At 38.6% G+C, this 14,888-nt stretch overlaps 1 protein-coding gene across 2 annotated transcripts in view; it reads left to right on the top strand.

Moving 5' to 3' along the window:
• The window catches only part of PARPBP (PARP1 binding protein), a 56,873-nt gene that overhangs the window by 3,743 nt on the left and 38,242 nt on the right, over positions 1-14,888 (top strand). Inside the window, exons 3-5 of one of the 2 annotated variants that reach the window (XM_075157417.1) lie at positions 8,245-8,475; positions 10,230-10,340; positions 11,868-12,038. In XM_075157417.1, the coding sequence (XP_075013518.1) occupies positions 8,245-8,475; positions 10,230-10,340; positions 11,868-12,038 (513 nt within the window). Of the gene's footprint in view, positions 1-8,244; positions 8,476-9,510; positions 9,648-10,229; positions 10,341-11,867; positions 12,039-14,888 lie in introns of those variants that run through there. The other variant, XM_075157425.1, reaches the window with a different exon arrangement.

Raw genomic sequence — 14,888 nt, 5'->3', positions numbered from 1 at the left:
ACTAACAGGCTGTTGACTGGCTGGATTGAAAAAAAAAAAAAAAACCTACCACAAACAACAAAACCTTGTTCTCTTTCTGTAGGAGCCTATTTTTAATAGATTTGGTGTTTTAACTGTTACCTGTATCTGCAGTAGAAATGAAGAATAACAAAGCTTTTTGGAGAACTCCAGAAAAAAGTCTTATAATTTATTGGTCTTAAATTTTACCAAGAATAATGGTAGCAAAGAGTGTGTTAATCCTTGATCAAATAGCAGGGATGAAAGGAAAAAAAAACCTATGCTTTGAATTCCTCTGAAAATACTTCGTAGTTGTAGCACAGTGGTAGCCATATGGCATAAAGACAAGTGGCATATGATCTGTGGTGAAAGTTAATACCTTTTACCTAGATTGATTAGTATAGATCTAAAATCTAGGAAAACTTTCAACAGGAAGAACCTCTCATAAGGTTTTAAATAGAAATAACAATTTTCAAATTGAAGTTCAGTTGAGGGTAATTGCTTTAAGTTGACTATGTTTGCACTTGTGGATCAGAAGGGGTAGAAGATAGGTTATTAGGACAAATAATCACTTATTATTTTCAGACCATGACTGTTTTAGCTAGTAGTGGGGGAAACCGAGACATTGTATATAACAATTGTTTTTCCTGAGTCTGTGAATTTAAATTCTCAGACTTGTCTTAAATGTTTTGCAAATCTCTCTTCTAGCACTAGGACTGTGAGACTGGAGGAAAAAGTGCTTCATTGTTGATTTTAGAAATATTTTCCCTTTAGAAATTTGTCTCTTTCTGATTATGGATGAAATCACTTTTGGTGTGTGGTTTAGTTCTACCCTGTGCTTCCATGAATGCATTTTGTATACTGTCTGAAGAATATTATGTTCTGTTCAGTATCCTGTATTTTTTGAAGTGTTTTCCCAAATCATCTTGTTTCCGTGTTGGCAAATAAAGAAAAATGCAAAGTTGTTTTACAGCGTTACTCCCTTAGACTGTTGTATCTGTCTCCCTTTTGGTAATGAGAGACTCCTACCAACTTTGTAGCAATTTTATATGATATGTTGCGTGTAAAATATTGTAATGATCAAGAGATACTGCCTTGGTTCTTCTGTATGATTAATTTTTCACAGAATCACAGAATGGTTTAGGTTGGAAGGGACCTCTGGAGGTCATCTTGTCCAACCCCCCTCTTCAGGCAGGGCCACCTAGAGCCAGTTGTCCAGGACCACGTCCAGATGGCTTTCAAATGTCTCCAAGGATGGGGACTGCATAACCTCCCTGAGCAACCTGTGCCAGTGCTCAGTCACCCTCACAGTTAAAAAGTGTTTCCTGATGTTCAGAGGGAACCTCCTGTGTTGCTTTCAGTTTGTGCCCATTGCCTCTGGCCCTGCCACTGGGCACCTTAAAAAAAGAGCCTGGCTCCATCCTCTTTGCACCCTCCCTTCATCATATTTGTGGATGATTCACTTGACTTTGTTGGACTCTCTCCAGTATGTCAGTGTGTCTCCCTCGTACTGAGGAGCCTGGAACTGGACACAGTATGCTCAGATGCAGTCTCACCAGTGATGAGTAGTCTTCTCTACAAGGAACAGGCTCTTTTTTTAGAAAAAAGCTTGAAGTAATGAATGTTTCATTGGATTTTTTAAAAGCAAATTATATACTGAGACTATTCTACTGTCTTTCCCATATTCTGTGTAACCAAATCATAAGTAGTTAAGTTATTGTTTCTTGTATTTTTGTGTTGCTTAACAGCTGCAGTTGTTTTAAGTAGCAACAGTTTTAACACACTTAAATCTTGATGCATCCTCTCTAGCTTATCAATAGGACTTTCTCATAGAATCATACAGGTTGGAAAAGACCTCTAAGATCATCGTGTCCAACCGTCAACCCAACACCACCATGCCCACTACACCATGTCCCTAAGGGCCTCATCTACACGTCTTTTAAATACCTCCAGGGATGGTGACTCCACCACTTCCCTGGGCAGCCTGTTCCAAGGCCTGACCACTCTTTCAGTAAAGAAATTTTTCCTAATGTTCAATCTAAACCTCCCTTGGTGCAACTTGAGGCCATTTCCTCTTGTCCTATCGCTAGTTACTTGGCAGAAGAGACCAACACCCACCTCGCTACAACCTCCTTTCAGGTAGTTGTAGAGCGCGATGAGGTCTCCCCTCAGCCTCCTCTTCTCCAGACTAAACAACCCCAGTTCCCTCAGCCGCTCCTCATAAGGCTTGTGCTCCAGGCCCTTCACCAGCTTCGTTGCCCTCCTCTGGACGCGCTCCAGCACCTCCATGTCCTTTTTGTAGTGAGGGGCCCAAAACTGAACACAGTATTCGAGGTGCGGCCTCACCAGTGCCGAGTACGGGGCACGATCACCTCCCTGCTCCTGCTGGCCACACTATTTCTGATACAGGCCAGGATGCCGTTGGCCTTCTTGGCCACCTGAGCACACTGCCGGCTCATGTTCAGCTGGCTGTCAACCAGCACCCCCAGGTCCTTTTCCTCTGGGCAACTTTCCAGCCACTCTTCCCCAAGCCTGTAGCGTTGCATGGGGTTGTTGTGGCCGAAGTGCAGGACCCGGCACTTGGCCTTGTTGAATCTCATACAGTTGGCCTCGGCCCATCGATCCAGCCTGTCCAGGTCCCTCTGCAGAGCCTTCCTACCCTCCAGCAGATCAACACTCCCGCCCAACTTGGTGTCGTCTACAAACTTACTGAGGGAGCACTCGATCCCCTCGTCCAGATCATTGATGAAGATATTGAACAGGACCGGCCCCAAAACTGAGCCCTGGGGAACACCGCTCGTGACCGGCCGCCAACTGGATTTAACTCCGTTCACTACAACTCTCTGGGCTCGGCCGTCCAGCCAGTTTTTTACCCAGCGAAGAGTGTACCTGTCTAGGCCGTGAGCCGCCAGCTTCTCTAGGAGAATGCTGTGGGAGACAGTGTCAAAGGCCTTACTGAAGTCCAAGTAGACCACATCCACTGCCTTTCCCTCATCCACTAGGCGGGTCACCTGGTCATAGAAGGAGATCAGGTTGGTCAAGCAGGACCTGCCTTCCATGAACCCGTGCTGGCTGGGCCTGATCCCCTGGTTGTCCCGGACATGGCTCGTGAGCACCCTCAAAACCAACCGCTCCATGATCTTCCCCGGCACCGAGGTCAGGCTGACCGGCCTGTAGTTCCCCGGATCCTCCTTCCGGCCCTTCTTGTAGATGGGAGTCACATTGGCGAGCCTCCAGTCGTCCGGGACCTCCCCAGTTAACCAGGACTGCTGGTAAATGATGGAGAGCGGCTCGGCAAGCTCCTCCGCCAGCTCCCTCAGAACCCTCGGGTGGATCCCATCCGGCCCCATAGACTTGTGAATGTCCAGGTGGCATAGCAGGTCATGAACTTCATCCTCTTGAATTATGGGGGGTTTATCCTGCTCGTCGTCCCTGTCTTCCAGCTCAGGGGGCTGAGTACCCTGAGGATAACCATTCTGACTACTAAAGACTCCCTTCCACCCCCCTTCTCTATAGTATTACAGGTTTCTGTTTTGAGGGGTGGAAGGGGAAGCAAGAATGTGGTGTGTGGGTTGTTTTTGGGTTGCGTTGTTGTTGGTTTTTTTAAACCAAAAGTGTACTACATTTTCTGTCTTGTTTTTATTACCACTATAGTTGATAGTGTTGACTTTAGAAAGTAATAGTTTGTTGCTTGGATGAGTACAATTTTTGTTTTGTCTGTTTCAGGATCCTATTGTTGCAACTACTGACTGTTCTACTGACCCATACATACTGTAGCTCTCCAGTCCTCCTTAAACAGAGCATACTTCTACTCTCTTTGACCCTAGTTCTTTTCCTCTTGACACACCTTCCTGTGTGTTCTCCCCCTCCCCCCCCCCAAAAAAAAAGTGTTCAGTCCCAAACAATTACCCATGCAAGGTATACTGGCATTTCTCTAAGCTTGGGATATTGGCCTGTAACTTCACTGCCTTTGCTTCTGACAGATTGCAATATAACAACTATCAGATGCTTATGTCTTTACACTTGTGCTTATATGAAACAGTTTCTAAATCTGTGCATGGCACTATCAATGTTCACTGGAATGGGAAACTTACTCAAAATGCTGCTTTATACTACTTTAATGTGCTTTATGTACCATAGTTTGGGAACTTCTCTCTTGTACGAGAGCATGCGCAAGCAACGAAGGCTCAGTAGGATCAGAGGTGACAAGACTGCAGAATCGCACAACTCAAGGGCAATGCCAGAAAACAATACTGCAGTCTAGGAGTATGCCTGAAAATAATAGAAGTAGAGACAACATCTGGGTGGTTAAGCACAGCAGTCTTGAACACACATATTCCAAAAATGGTTAGTGACCATTTGTTTGGGGAAGGCAGGAGAGAACATGATATTGCTGAAATACACATCACTTCCTGTTTTTTAAAACAATTTTCTGTCAAAATAGAAGCTGCTTTGGTATATAGTTAGCCTTAGAAAGCTTGCAATACCTACAAAATACTAAAAAATGGTTTCTGTAGGCATGAAATGTTGCTACTGGATTTCAGACATTCTAAAATAAGAGTCCAAGGAAACTTTTACTGCACTACCAAGAAGTGAAGATGCTTTATAATACTTTGTTTCTATGTCTATGAAACACAATACTTGCAATGTCTAGCATGGAATGAAAGTATGGAACTTTTTGAACTTCCTTAAGCTATTAGCCAGTTGGCATATGCTTACTGCAAAACACCACATTATTTTTTTAATTAATTTTAAAACTAGAGACTCTTGACAAATTGACTGTATAAGTAATAGAATACGCTGTCATAGTGAGCACCTGATCATGAAGGTTAATATCTGGAGTGCAATTTTATTTGGATTTAAAATATTTTTGCAGCACTAATATAAACTCTGCTAATCTCTGCAGGTCCTTGGTCTGGTGAGGAAAGGTTGTGATTTATTAGATACCATATTGAAGTTGTACTTTAACTTGGTACTCCTGGAGGATTTTGTTTCAAAACAAAGGTTTTTTTCCTCCAAACTACTGCTGTTTTGATCTGTTTAAATTGGGTTATGATATGATTACATGTTTAATTTTTTGAGGGGCTGAAATGGAAAACAAGTGCTTTTTAGAAAACATACATGCCATTTTAATATTCTGGTAATCTGTGGAATAGCATGCAAGTTCATAGTGCTGAGTTATTGTAACCCATGCACAAATTAGAAGGCAAAAAAGTGCTCTGAAAGTAATATGCATGAGTACTCTTTCATTTTCACTCCTAGGTCTTTGTCTAGGCAATATTAAAATAGTTGACTTTCAGGACTTTGGAATTGTGTATTTAACCAGGTCTATTGGGAAAGTTGTGCTAAGTACGCTAGAACCCTAAGGAGGGATCTTTTGGGCTGGAACAACTTAAATTATTAGAATTGCTCCTGACCTGTTTTTGTATTTAGTTTTGTATTCAGTTGCTAATGTTTGTAGGTAATTATTTTATCCAGATTAAAGTTGCTTAATGTGAAAATGTCATGAAGTAAAACAAAACCTTTGCACTGGACAGGAGTTATCTGCCGTTATTGACATAGCAAAGCAAGGCTTGTTACTTGGTCACAGGACTTTTATATCATGTTACGTAATGAATTACATGACCATATAATATTGCTTTTTTTTTTTTTGCTGCCATATACTGGGGAACGCTTTAGATGCCAGTAGTATGAACTCTGTTTCTTTGGTGAAAACTGGAAAACTTGCTACAGTTGCAAAATTGCTTGTTGCATGTACTGAGATCTAACTCAAATAGAAGGACCTCAGCTGAAAAATTTTAACAGCATGAAGTGAGCACTGGTGCCTAGATCAAAGAGCAGGGTGTGGACAAAAATGAGGAGTCTAGTTGTGAAAGAGGAGCGGATAAGAGCAAGTAGTAAGGAAGTCACAGATTTCAGGGGATAGAGGAAGTGGTGGTGAGGAAGTCAGCATCAGGAGGTTGTAGAGTATGTCAGTATGGAAATAAGCAATAAGCATGGCTATGAGAAAACAGAGTTTGTGATGGGCATTGGATAAGACATGAAGATTTGGGAGCAAGGTGAAAACAGGCACAGAATATGATAAGGTGTGGGTATGTAAGGAGATTAGCAACTCCTAGCTAGAATTTTGGAAAGGCAGAGAACAGTACAGGATTGAAAGTCCAGGGTCAGTGGTCAAGAGATGTTAACAAGTAATTAGTGAAGAAAGGACCAAATGCTGAATTACAGAAGCCAGAAATAGGTATGTAATCCTGCATCCCAAACCCTGTGTTTTGTCTCTGTTACCTTTAGCTCAATCTAATTAGTAGAAGAATTCTCTGCTACTATGTATTTTCACTTAAGTAGCATCTTAATGTGCAATTCTTTCTTCGTGTGCATGACTTGGTTTACAGGGATTGAAACTGATTTTCTGGCTTCCTCTGTGTTAACTATTACCAACACACTATCTCCTTTATTGGCAGCTCAGAGAGGCTCAGATTTCTTGCAGTTCCTTGTACCCCCATGCTGAACTGGAAAACTTAATTAAAATGTCTGATGCTCAGTGAGCTGATTTCACCACCACCCCCTCCCCCCCAACTGTGAATCACTTGGTTTAAAAAACAGAACTTTACTGAAAGTAAAACAGACAATGTCAGGGATTAAACAAATAGGATTATCTATTGTACCTAATTATTTCTTTCTTAGAGTACAGCAATAACTGCTCTCTCCTCTAGCATTTTACTGATACAACAGGATGGTAGCTGGCTTGCATCCTACTTCCTTCAGTAACATATCACTCGGTTTGTGACTCAAATAACAGGGCTTTGTCACTTACTTGGCTTGTTTCTAAATTTCTGTGAATTCCAGCTCCACTATCTGTTCCTATCTGCTGTGACACTTTCACCTTTCTGTTTGCCATTTGTGCCCTGCTGCCGTACTTGTAACCTCCAACCATGCCAGGTTTGCTAACAACTTTGGTTCTTTAGTTACTTCTTCTTCATAAATGAGATTACATGTAGCATTATGGACAACATAGTCTCTCTCATTCTTAGTCTCTTCTGTTTTCCCATGTAGAGATTAAGAAAAGTTTATTCCCTTTTTTCCTTTAGTTTAGAGCTGCACAACAAAACTGCAAGCTTATTGCTTTACAATTAAGTGTTCACTCTTCTAAGAAGTGCTCAGGCACGATCACTTAATACACCCCTACATATAAATGTAGTAATAGCAGATGTCCCCACTTGGATGTAAATCCTTTGGGAAAAAAAAAAAAAGATAAACTAATATGTAAATTAAAAAGGACTTTAGTCATTCCTGTTGATACATTTTCTGCTTCTGTCCACCAACGGTCAACAGAGCACTCATCTCAAGAGTTGGAAAGAAGAAAGGGACTTCTAACTGTGATACAAGCCTCTTAAGTTACTTTGTGATAAATCTGAATTTTCTTTTTTGCCTAGAATAGGAAAACGTTCTTCAGTTGCCAACAAAATGTTGTTAGTTATTTTGCTGCCCACATATTTGTTGGCATTTACCCACTTTATCTGCTCCTTTAAATTAATTCTGTTGATTTCTATTAATTCTGGTAATATTCTGATAAGCTGTAATTCTTTTTTCCTTTTTGGAGATTGGGGAGAAGGCAGAGGGGCATGTGAAATGTAATCTAATAATTTTGACAGGGAGACTGGGCCAGAAGCTGGGTATAAGATTGTAACCTACACTGTATAGTTAATGTTAGTTATGGTACTAGTAACGGATAGGTGTGCATTGCTTTAATGTATTTGTTAGATCTATGTAGCCACACGATCAATGTTATGCTAAAGTATAACTGTACGAACACAGGAATAAAGCTAATTTTTTTGGACGTGGCATATGTTTTCCCAGATTACTGCTTGAAGTAAGGTAATAGAGCTATATTTACTGCCTTTGAGATGTAAATGCCTGCCATGCTGAAAACTATTTCTGCAAATAAATAACTTCGTGTAAGCAGTAGTCCTGCAAAAGTCAATATGTGTTTTCTTATGAGTAAAGTTCAATATACATACCTGGTATTTTAAAGATCAGGAACAAATACTGCATATAACAAAATTCAACTGTAAAGGCAAAGCACTGGAAGAACTTCAACTATAAGTAAGACTTTGTTTATTATAGACTTAAATATTTAGTTTATAATAGTTTTTAAAATATATATATGTATGCAGCTTGTTTTAAAGTTATTTTTAAAGCTATGCTGAATACAAACCATAATATTTTTGCTTTTTTCTGTTCTATTAGCACCATGGAGATTTCACAGTATCACTTAGTGATGTGTTGGAAACTTGGAAATATTTGTTACATGACAAACTGGGATTATCATACGAAAACATGAAAGAACCTGAAAATTACACTGACCTAAAAAAAGCCTATCATGCCTTCTTAGCAAGAAGCAATATGTTAGATCTAATAGACATATGTCAGAAGTGCTATGGTCTTGGACTTGTATCTGAAGATGAAAGCATAGCCCCTGTAAGTATTTTGTTTGTTTGATCTCTGATATTGTTTTGACATATTTTTGATTCCAGTTATGGATTTATGACACTTCTAAATATACACAGGAGCTCTGAATTATTCACAAGTTACTTTGCTCTTCTGTTGGGGATGCAGATGAATTTAAATTACTAAATCTTTTGAAGAGATCTTAAATTCACTTAAAAATTATTTCTTTCTGTTGTGCTGCTGGATGGGTGGGTCTCACAGCTTTTCTATGAGTATATCACTCTTTGCCAGAAATGGAACTGAAAAATGAACTGTAGAGATTTGATAAGACTGGAACAAAGCTTAGTGATTAACACGTGTCATGGAGTTTCGGTTGTATGTTTATGCAGTCAAAATATTTTAATGGTTATCATTTTAAAAATACCAGGCTCTTAGAAGCAAAAAATTCCCTATACTACATGTAGTTCCATGTTAGATTTTTCCAGAAACCAGAAGAGGTTCCACTTCAGCCACTCAGTCAGCAGTCGCAGTTTATTTCAGCTCAGATGTTCTTACGACATTGCAAGTGAGGCAATGCTTTAGGCTAGAAAAGTTCTAGTGTGTATTCCACTCTTAGGCTATGAAAGTCTATGAAAAGTGAATTTGATGAATCTCTATGTTATTGGATAAAAATATATGTAAGTAGCAATTAAGATAAGTTTGAAACACAAGCATTCCACATGATTTTATTTGATTCTGTGCTCTCTAGAGTATGGAAAGATCAAAAGACAAAGGATATCGATACTGAAAAAATTAATAAATGTTGGATTTAGATGCACATACTTCTAGCTTGTAATGAAAATTAGAGAGGAGTTAATTGTCTGCTTTTACAGCCCACTCTCAGCATTGCAGATTTCAACAAATTACTTTTTATTTCATCTTCTGAATTTGATGTATGTTTAATTAGATGGTCATTTTAATATGAGGGAAGCTATATCGGTAACTGAACGTTAATTGAACTGAGATACATTATGAATATACCATGAATTACTAGTTACAGCATGATTAAAACTGTTTACCTTCCAGCCCTAGTAAGAACAAAAAGCTTTCTCCATGAAAAAGTGGTCAAATATTGGAACAGGTTTGCCCGGAGAGGATGTGGAATCTCATCTTTGGAGAAACTAAAAACTTGGCTCAGCATATCACTGGGCAACCTGGTCAAAATGGTCCTGCTTCAAGCATGGGTTTGTACTAGATGATCTCTATAGGTTCATTTTAACCTAAATTATTGTATGATTCTATAACAAGGATGTTAGTAACCAGCTTGCCTACTTCCTTAAAAATTCAGAGAACCTACACTGAAACACTCATGTGATTATTAGGCACAAAAGAGATTATAAGGAGAACTGAAGTACAGGAAGGGCATGGAAACTGCGATTTTTTTAAAATTTTTTTTTTCTTCCTGTTTTCATGGGGAAGATAGAGAACTTGGGTGGGTTAATGAGCTCTTCCTAAACATGGTATAACATATTAAAAAACTTCTTCATTTCCTCAAAACATAAGCAGCTCAAAACATTAGTGCAAGTGTATTACATAACTGTTTGAGATATCTAAGTTAATTGGAATCTTGCACCTCATTTCACTTCTAAAAGAATTGTACTTTTAAAAACTAAAACCAAAAATAGGTTGTAAGGGCTGAGTTAACCTCAAAACAGTAGCAAACTGGCGGAGACACAGTTTCACCAGGTTTTAATACTACTTTTGCATTCTTCATATTTAAGTTTATGCTAATCTTTTTATTAAAGGTTCAACTGTTGGAATTTATTTCTGGCATAATGAATGTACAAGAAAATAATGGTTCTGTTCTTTCGACTCCTTCTACACTAGTCAACAGACAGGGCCAGGAGAATGTGAAGGTAAAAATTATTTGTCTCTTTTGTAATGTTCTGTATATATTGAAAAGATGAAATATAACATAGTTTCCTTTTCATATTATTGGTATTAAAATGTTGCTGGTTTAAAAAAACAGAACATGTGTATTCAAACTCTGTATCACTTGAGTATATTGTAGGTGTGTGTATGGGGTTAAGTGCAGAAATGTATATTCTGGAAGACAATCCTTTTATGGCAGGCATTTGACATAGACTTAATCTGCCTTGAAACACCAGGGAATAAATTTTTCTACAAGTACACCATCACTCAAACATTGTCTTGACTAAGAGTTAAATGATTTGCCCAATGCTGCAAAGTGAAGTGGTAGGTGAAGTAAACTACTTTGATTTCGTTTTATTAGCTTGTACTCCCTTACATACGGAAGAAATCTGAATAGCCACTGTAGTGGTAGCTGTAGCAAAGCAAACAAGGTTTGTCTGTCCCAGCAGAGAACTTGAGGACTTTCTGGGAATACTGGATTCTTTCCTTTTACCCTTTCAACCCCCAAAATAAGAATTTCAGAATACTATGTAACAATGCTTGAAATGCTGAAGCTTTAGTCATTTCCAGACTTGCTTTTCTCATGATAAGTGGCAATTTCAATTCAATATTTGGGTACAACTCAAAATATTTCTGAACAAGAAAATATTTTCTGAACTTAGATTCTCCCCTAGATAGCACTTCTACCACTAACCTAATGGCTTTCCTGCTGCTCTGACTTGTGTAGTAAAAATATTCCTTGCTCTTTTTTCCTTTTCTTAAATCTATCTTTTCAGACTGTTGCACATACATGTTTGGTTTTTTACTGCCTACATTTTTGTTGTATACATCCGTTGAATAAGAAGAAATTCCATAGCAAATATAGATTTTTTTTCCTCATTATCTTTCCTTTTGTTAATGGCCTTTTTTTGGTCTTTGTTTTCTTTGCTTGCGATAAAACTGTAAACTCTTCAGTTCTGGGACTGTTGTTCTTACAGGGTCCAGAACAGTGCTACAGTATAAGCAATTACAATGTTATGTTTTGGTTATGTGGGTGGAGCTGGGTCACAATTTATGTCCAAACTTGAATCAGTGGAGTTCCTGTGATTGAAATCCCTTGGGAGCTAAGGGAAAAATTACTGAATCTGGCCAGAGCTGGCAAATTGTTTAAAATCTTAGCCTATTTGAAGTTAATGACAAATCCGTATGTGGTTTAATAGTGCTAGTATTTTGCCTTGGGATAGAAAAGGAATATTTGTGAAGAGGTTTCTAAGTGATAATTGATAGCCAATTTTAATAGCTAGAGATCCAACCCTCAAATATTTTGTGAATATTCAAGTCCAGTATACGTAATTTTAACACATAAATTATGCTTTTGTCAATACTTCCAGAATCCCCATACGTAAAGTACATAAAGTACCATTTTGAAATTCTTACTCTTCCAAAAATCATATCATATCTGATGAGCTTTAAAAAAAAAGAACATAATTTAGCAGCGGGATGACCAATTTCTGTGATGCTTTCTTATACAGGTGACAATCCTGGCAAAGAAGTGTGTTTGTTCATATATAAGTCTGTTGGTGAATTCTAAGGATGATCTGGCATTGGCTCATATTCTAAATGTTCCTGACAGAGGACTTGGTAGAGAAGCCTTCACTAACCTAAAACATGCTTCACAGAAGAGAAAAATGTCTATTTTCCTGGTATGTGTGTCAAGTGAAACTTGCTGTACATCTGTCGTGATTTAACCCCAGCCGGCCACTGAGCACCATGCAGCCGCTCGCTCACCTCCCCACCGGGTGGGATGGGGGACAGAATCAGAAGGGTAAAAGTGAGAAAAACTCGTGGGTTGAGCTAAAGACAGTTTAATAGGGAAGGCAAGAGCCGCGCACGCAAGCAAAGCAAAACAAGGAATTCATTCACTACTTCCCATCGGCAGGCAGGTGTTCAGCCATTGCCAGGAAAGCAGGGCTCCATCACGCGTAACGGTTACTTGGGAAGACAAACGCCATCACTCCGAACGCCCCCCCTCCTTCTTCTTCACCCAGCCTTATATACTGAGCATTACGTCATATGGTATGGAATAGCCCATTGGCCAGCTGGGCCAGCCGTCCTGGCCATGCTCCCTCCCAGCCCCCTGCACATCTGGCAGGGCATGGGAAGATGAAAAGTCTTTGACTAGCGTAAACAATACCTAGCAACAACCAAAACATCAGTGTGTCATCAACATTATTCTCATACTACATCCAAAACACAGCACTATACCAGTTAATAGGAAGAAAATCAACTCCATCCCAGCCAAAACCAGGACAACATCAGAGGCAATGAAATAGATCTATAAACATAAAATGTTGCTTTAATCTCATATGCAAGACTGACATTTGCAAGCCAAGTCAAATACTACCATAAACATGGTTTCTAGGTTAAAAAGACACAACAGAGATTCTGTGTGAAGAAATGGGTGCTTGCTTGGTCATGACATCTAAAGATGCACAGGAAAATAATTGTGTGCACGTGTACCTCTAGAGCTCTAAAATGTGATATCGTAAAAACAGGTGTTGAGACTGTTTGGGATGAACAGTGACTGAAATCCTGAAAAAGTTTACTATCTTAAACATGAATATAAGATATGCTTTTTATTATTGCCTTTAAAATTTTGAAGTCTTGGTAAATAGTGTGAAGTGAGGTCATGAGTATGCATATCAGAAAAAAGAAAAAGGAAGAAAAGTTGGCATTAAACTAGATGTTGCTGCTTACCAAATACCTCTAAAAGCAATGAGGTTAGGTTAAATAAATATCACAAAGCAGTATTAACATTAACAAAACCAAGCCACTACAATGCATTTCAATTTTAAAGTGCTATAAGTAGGTATTTTGGTTAAATAGTAAACCAGCATTTTTCTGTGCATTTGTTAAACCTAAAGTATTTCTGTGTACAAATTGCTTTTCTTAGAGCAACCTGGTGACAAAACCCTGCCTTTGACGTGTACACTAGAACAGAGGCCAAAATTTGAAAGGGCAGTATTGCAGCTTTTTCAGCTTTGACTCAGAATTTGGGGAGGGTAATGCTTTCCAGTCATTTGCAGCTTGATCAGTCTTGAAATACTCTTCAAGATGTGATTGATAGGGGACACTCCTGCTAATTTTATTCTCAAAGTCAGAGCTGGGAAAAAACCTGGAGATAGCGGTATACTCTTTCCTCAATGCCTTTGTATAGGAATATAAAAAGCTGCAGCATCAACGTGCAGTGCTCTTAGAGGCTTGTTGCTAAAGAATCTAGTTTGGTATGTGAGGTGCATTTATACTTACAGTAGTTATAGTTAGCACAGAGCCATCTCAAAAATATAGTTGGAATAAGATGAGTAAGAATTCTTTCTCCAAAGAATCACTGTAGTCCTTCATATTCAAAATAATCAAATTTTGCATGCATAGTGGCCTCAGTGCAGACAACAGCAGACCAAGGAAAAACAGTATGGGTATCTAACAGTCACTGAAGCAGCTGCATTCTCAGATTTTTATGGTTGAATAAATATGGAAAATTTGTGAAATCTCAGTTCCAGGATTAATTATTTTAGCTCCTAATGCTCTGTTAACATTGTATAAAAAAAGTATGTGTTTGGACTGGATTTATTACCTCTTCGTCACAGTTGCCAGAGGGGAAACTTCTCTACCGTGTAAAGAAGTCTTCTTTTCTGGCATCTGTGTCTTGTAGAAATCTTGCAAAGCCAGAATATTTTCCATTGGGAAGGCGAGGTCCTATGAACTGTACTTGATCCACAGGAAATCTTCAGCACAACGGCAGGAATACTGGCAGGTTTACTTTCTTTGCTAGAGTAATTCTAGTTGTACTCTTTCCAATCTAAGAGCTTTATGATTTAGCTGTATAGTCTGAAATTAAAATTTATACGTAGAATTAATATTATTGCATCTGTGTCAAGTGTATTGGATTGTAATCTTCACTTTCACCTTTCTGGAGAACTGCTAAGCTTTTTATTCTGACTGTTGCCTTAAAATTTGAGGGGTTGTCCTCTAAGGCATACTGCTTTTGGGACATCTCTTGTTTTCAGTGTCTTTATAGCATATAAAAATATATGGAAACTTTCAGAATTGGGTACCTGTGATGATAGAAGCCTTAACTGTCATAATTTTTCAGAAGCTTTGGGTATACATTATTTTTATTTGCACCTCTGAAAATAAATGCACTACTGAAGTCAACTTTTACATGCTTATGTTAAATTTGTTCTTGGGTCATAGACAGCTCTCTGAATATAAGAGTACTTTTTGTGAGGTCAGCACAAGCATTTAAACAGCAGCAACAACAAAAAAATTCTATACCCTGTGTTAATAGCTTTTTCTATGTTGTCAAAAGGCCAATGTAAATGTCAAATTAGCTGGGTCATTTTTGCTTTGGCTTGTGGTTTTTTTTTTTATACTGCTGCACTATTTAAGTATTGATCTTGCAAATATTTATGGTGAGATGTACAAAGCTTGCCATTAAGAGGTATTCTATTGATTTCAGTTAAATTATTTCTGCTATCAACCAGCTGTTATAC

This window comes from Calonectris borealis, chromosome 1, assembly GCF_964195595.1.
Source record: "Calonectris borealis chromosome 1, bCalBor7.hap1.2, whole genome shotgun sequence".
Lineage (NCBI taxonomy): Eukaryota > Metazoa > Chordata > Aves > Procellariiformes > Procellariidae > Calonectris > Calonectris borealis.
The sequence above is the reverse complement of the archived record's forward strand: the minus strand, read 5'-3'. Positions and strand labels throughout refer to the sequence as shown.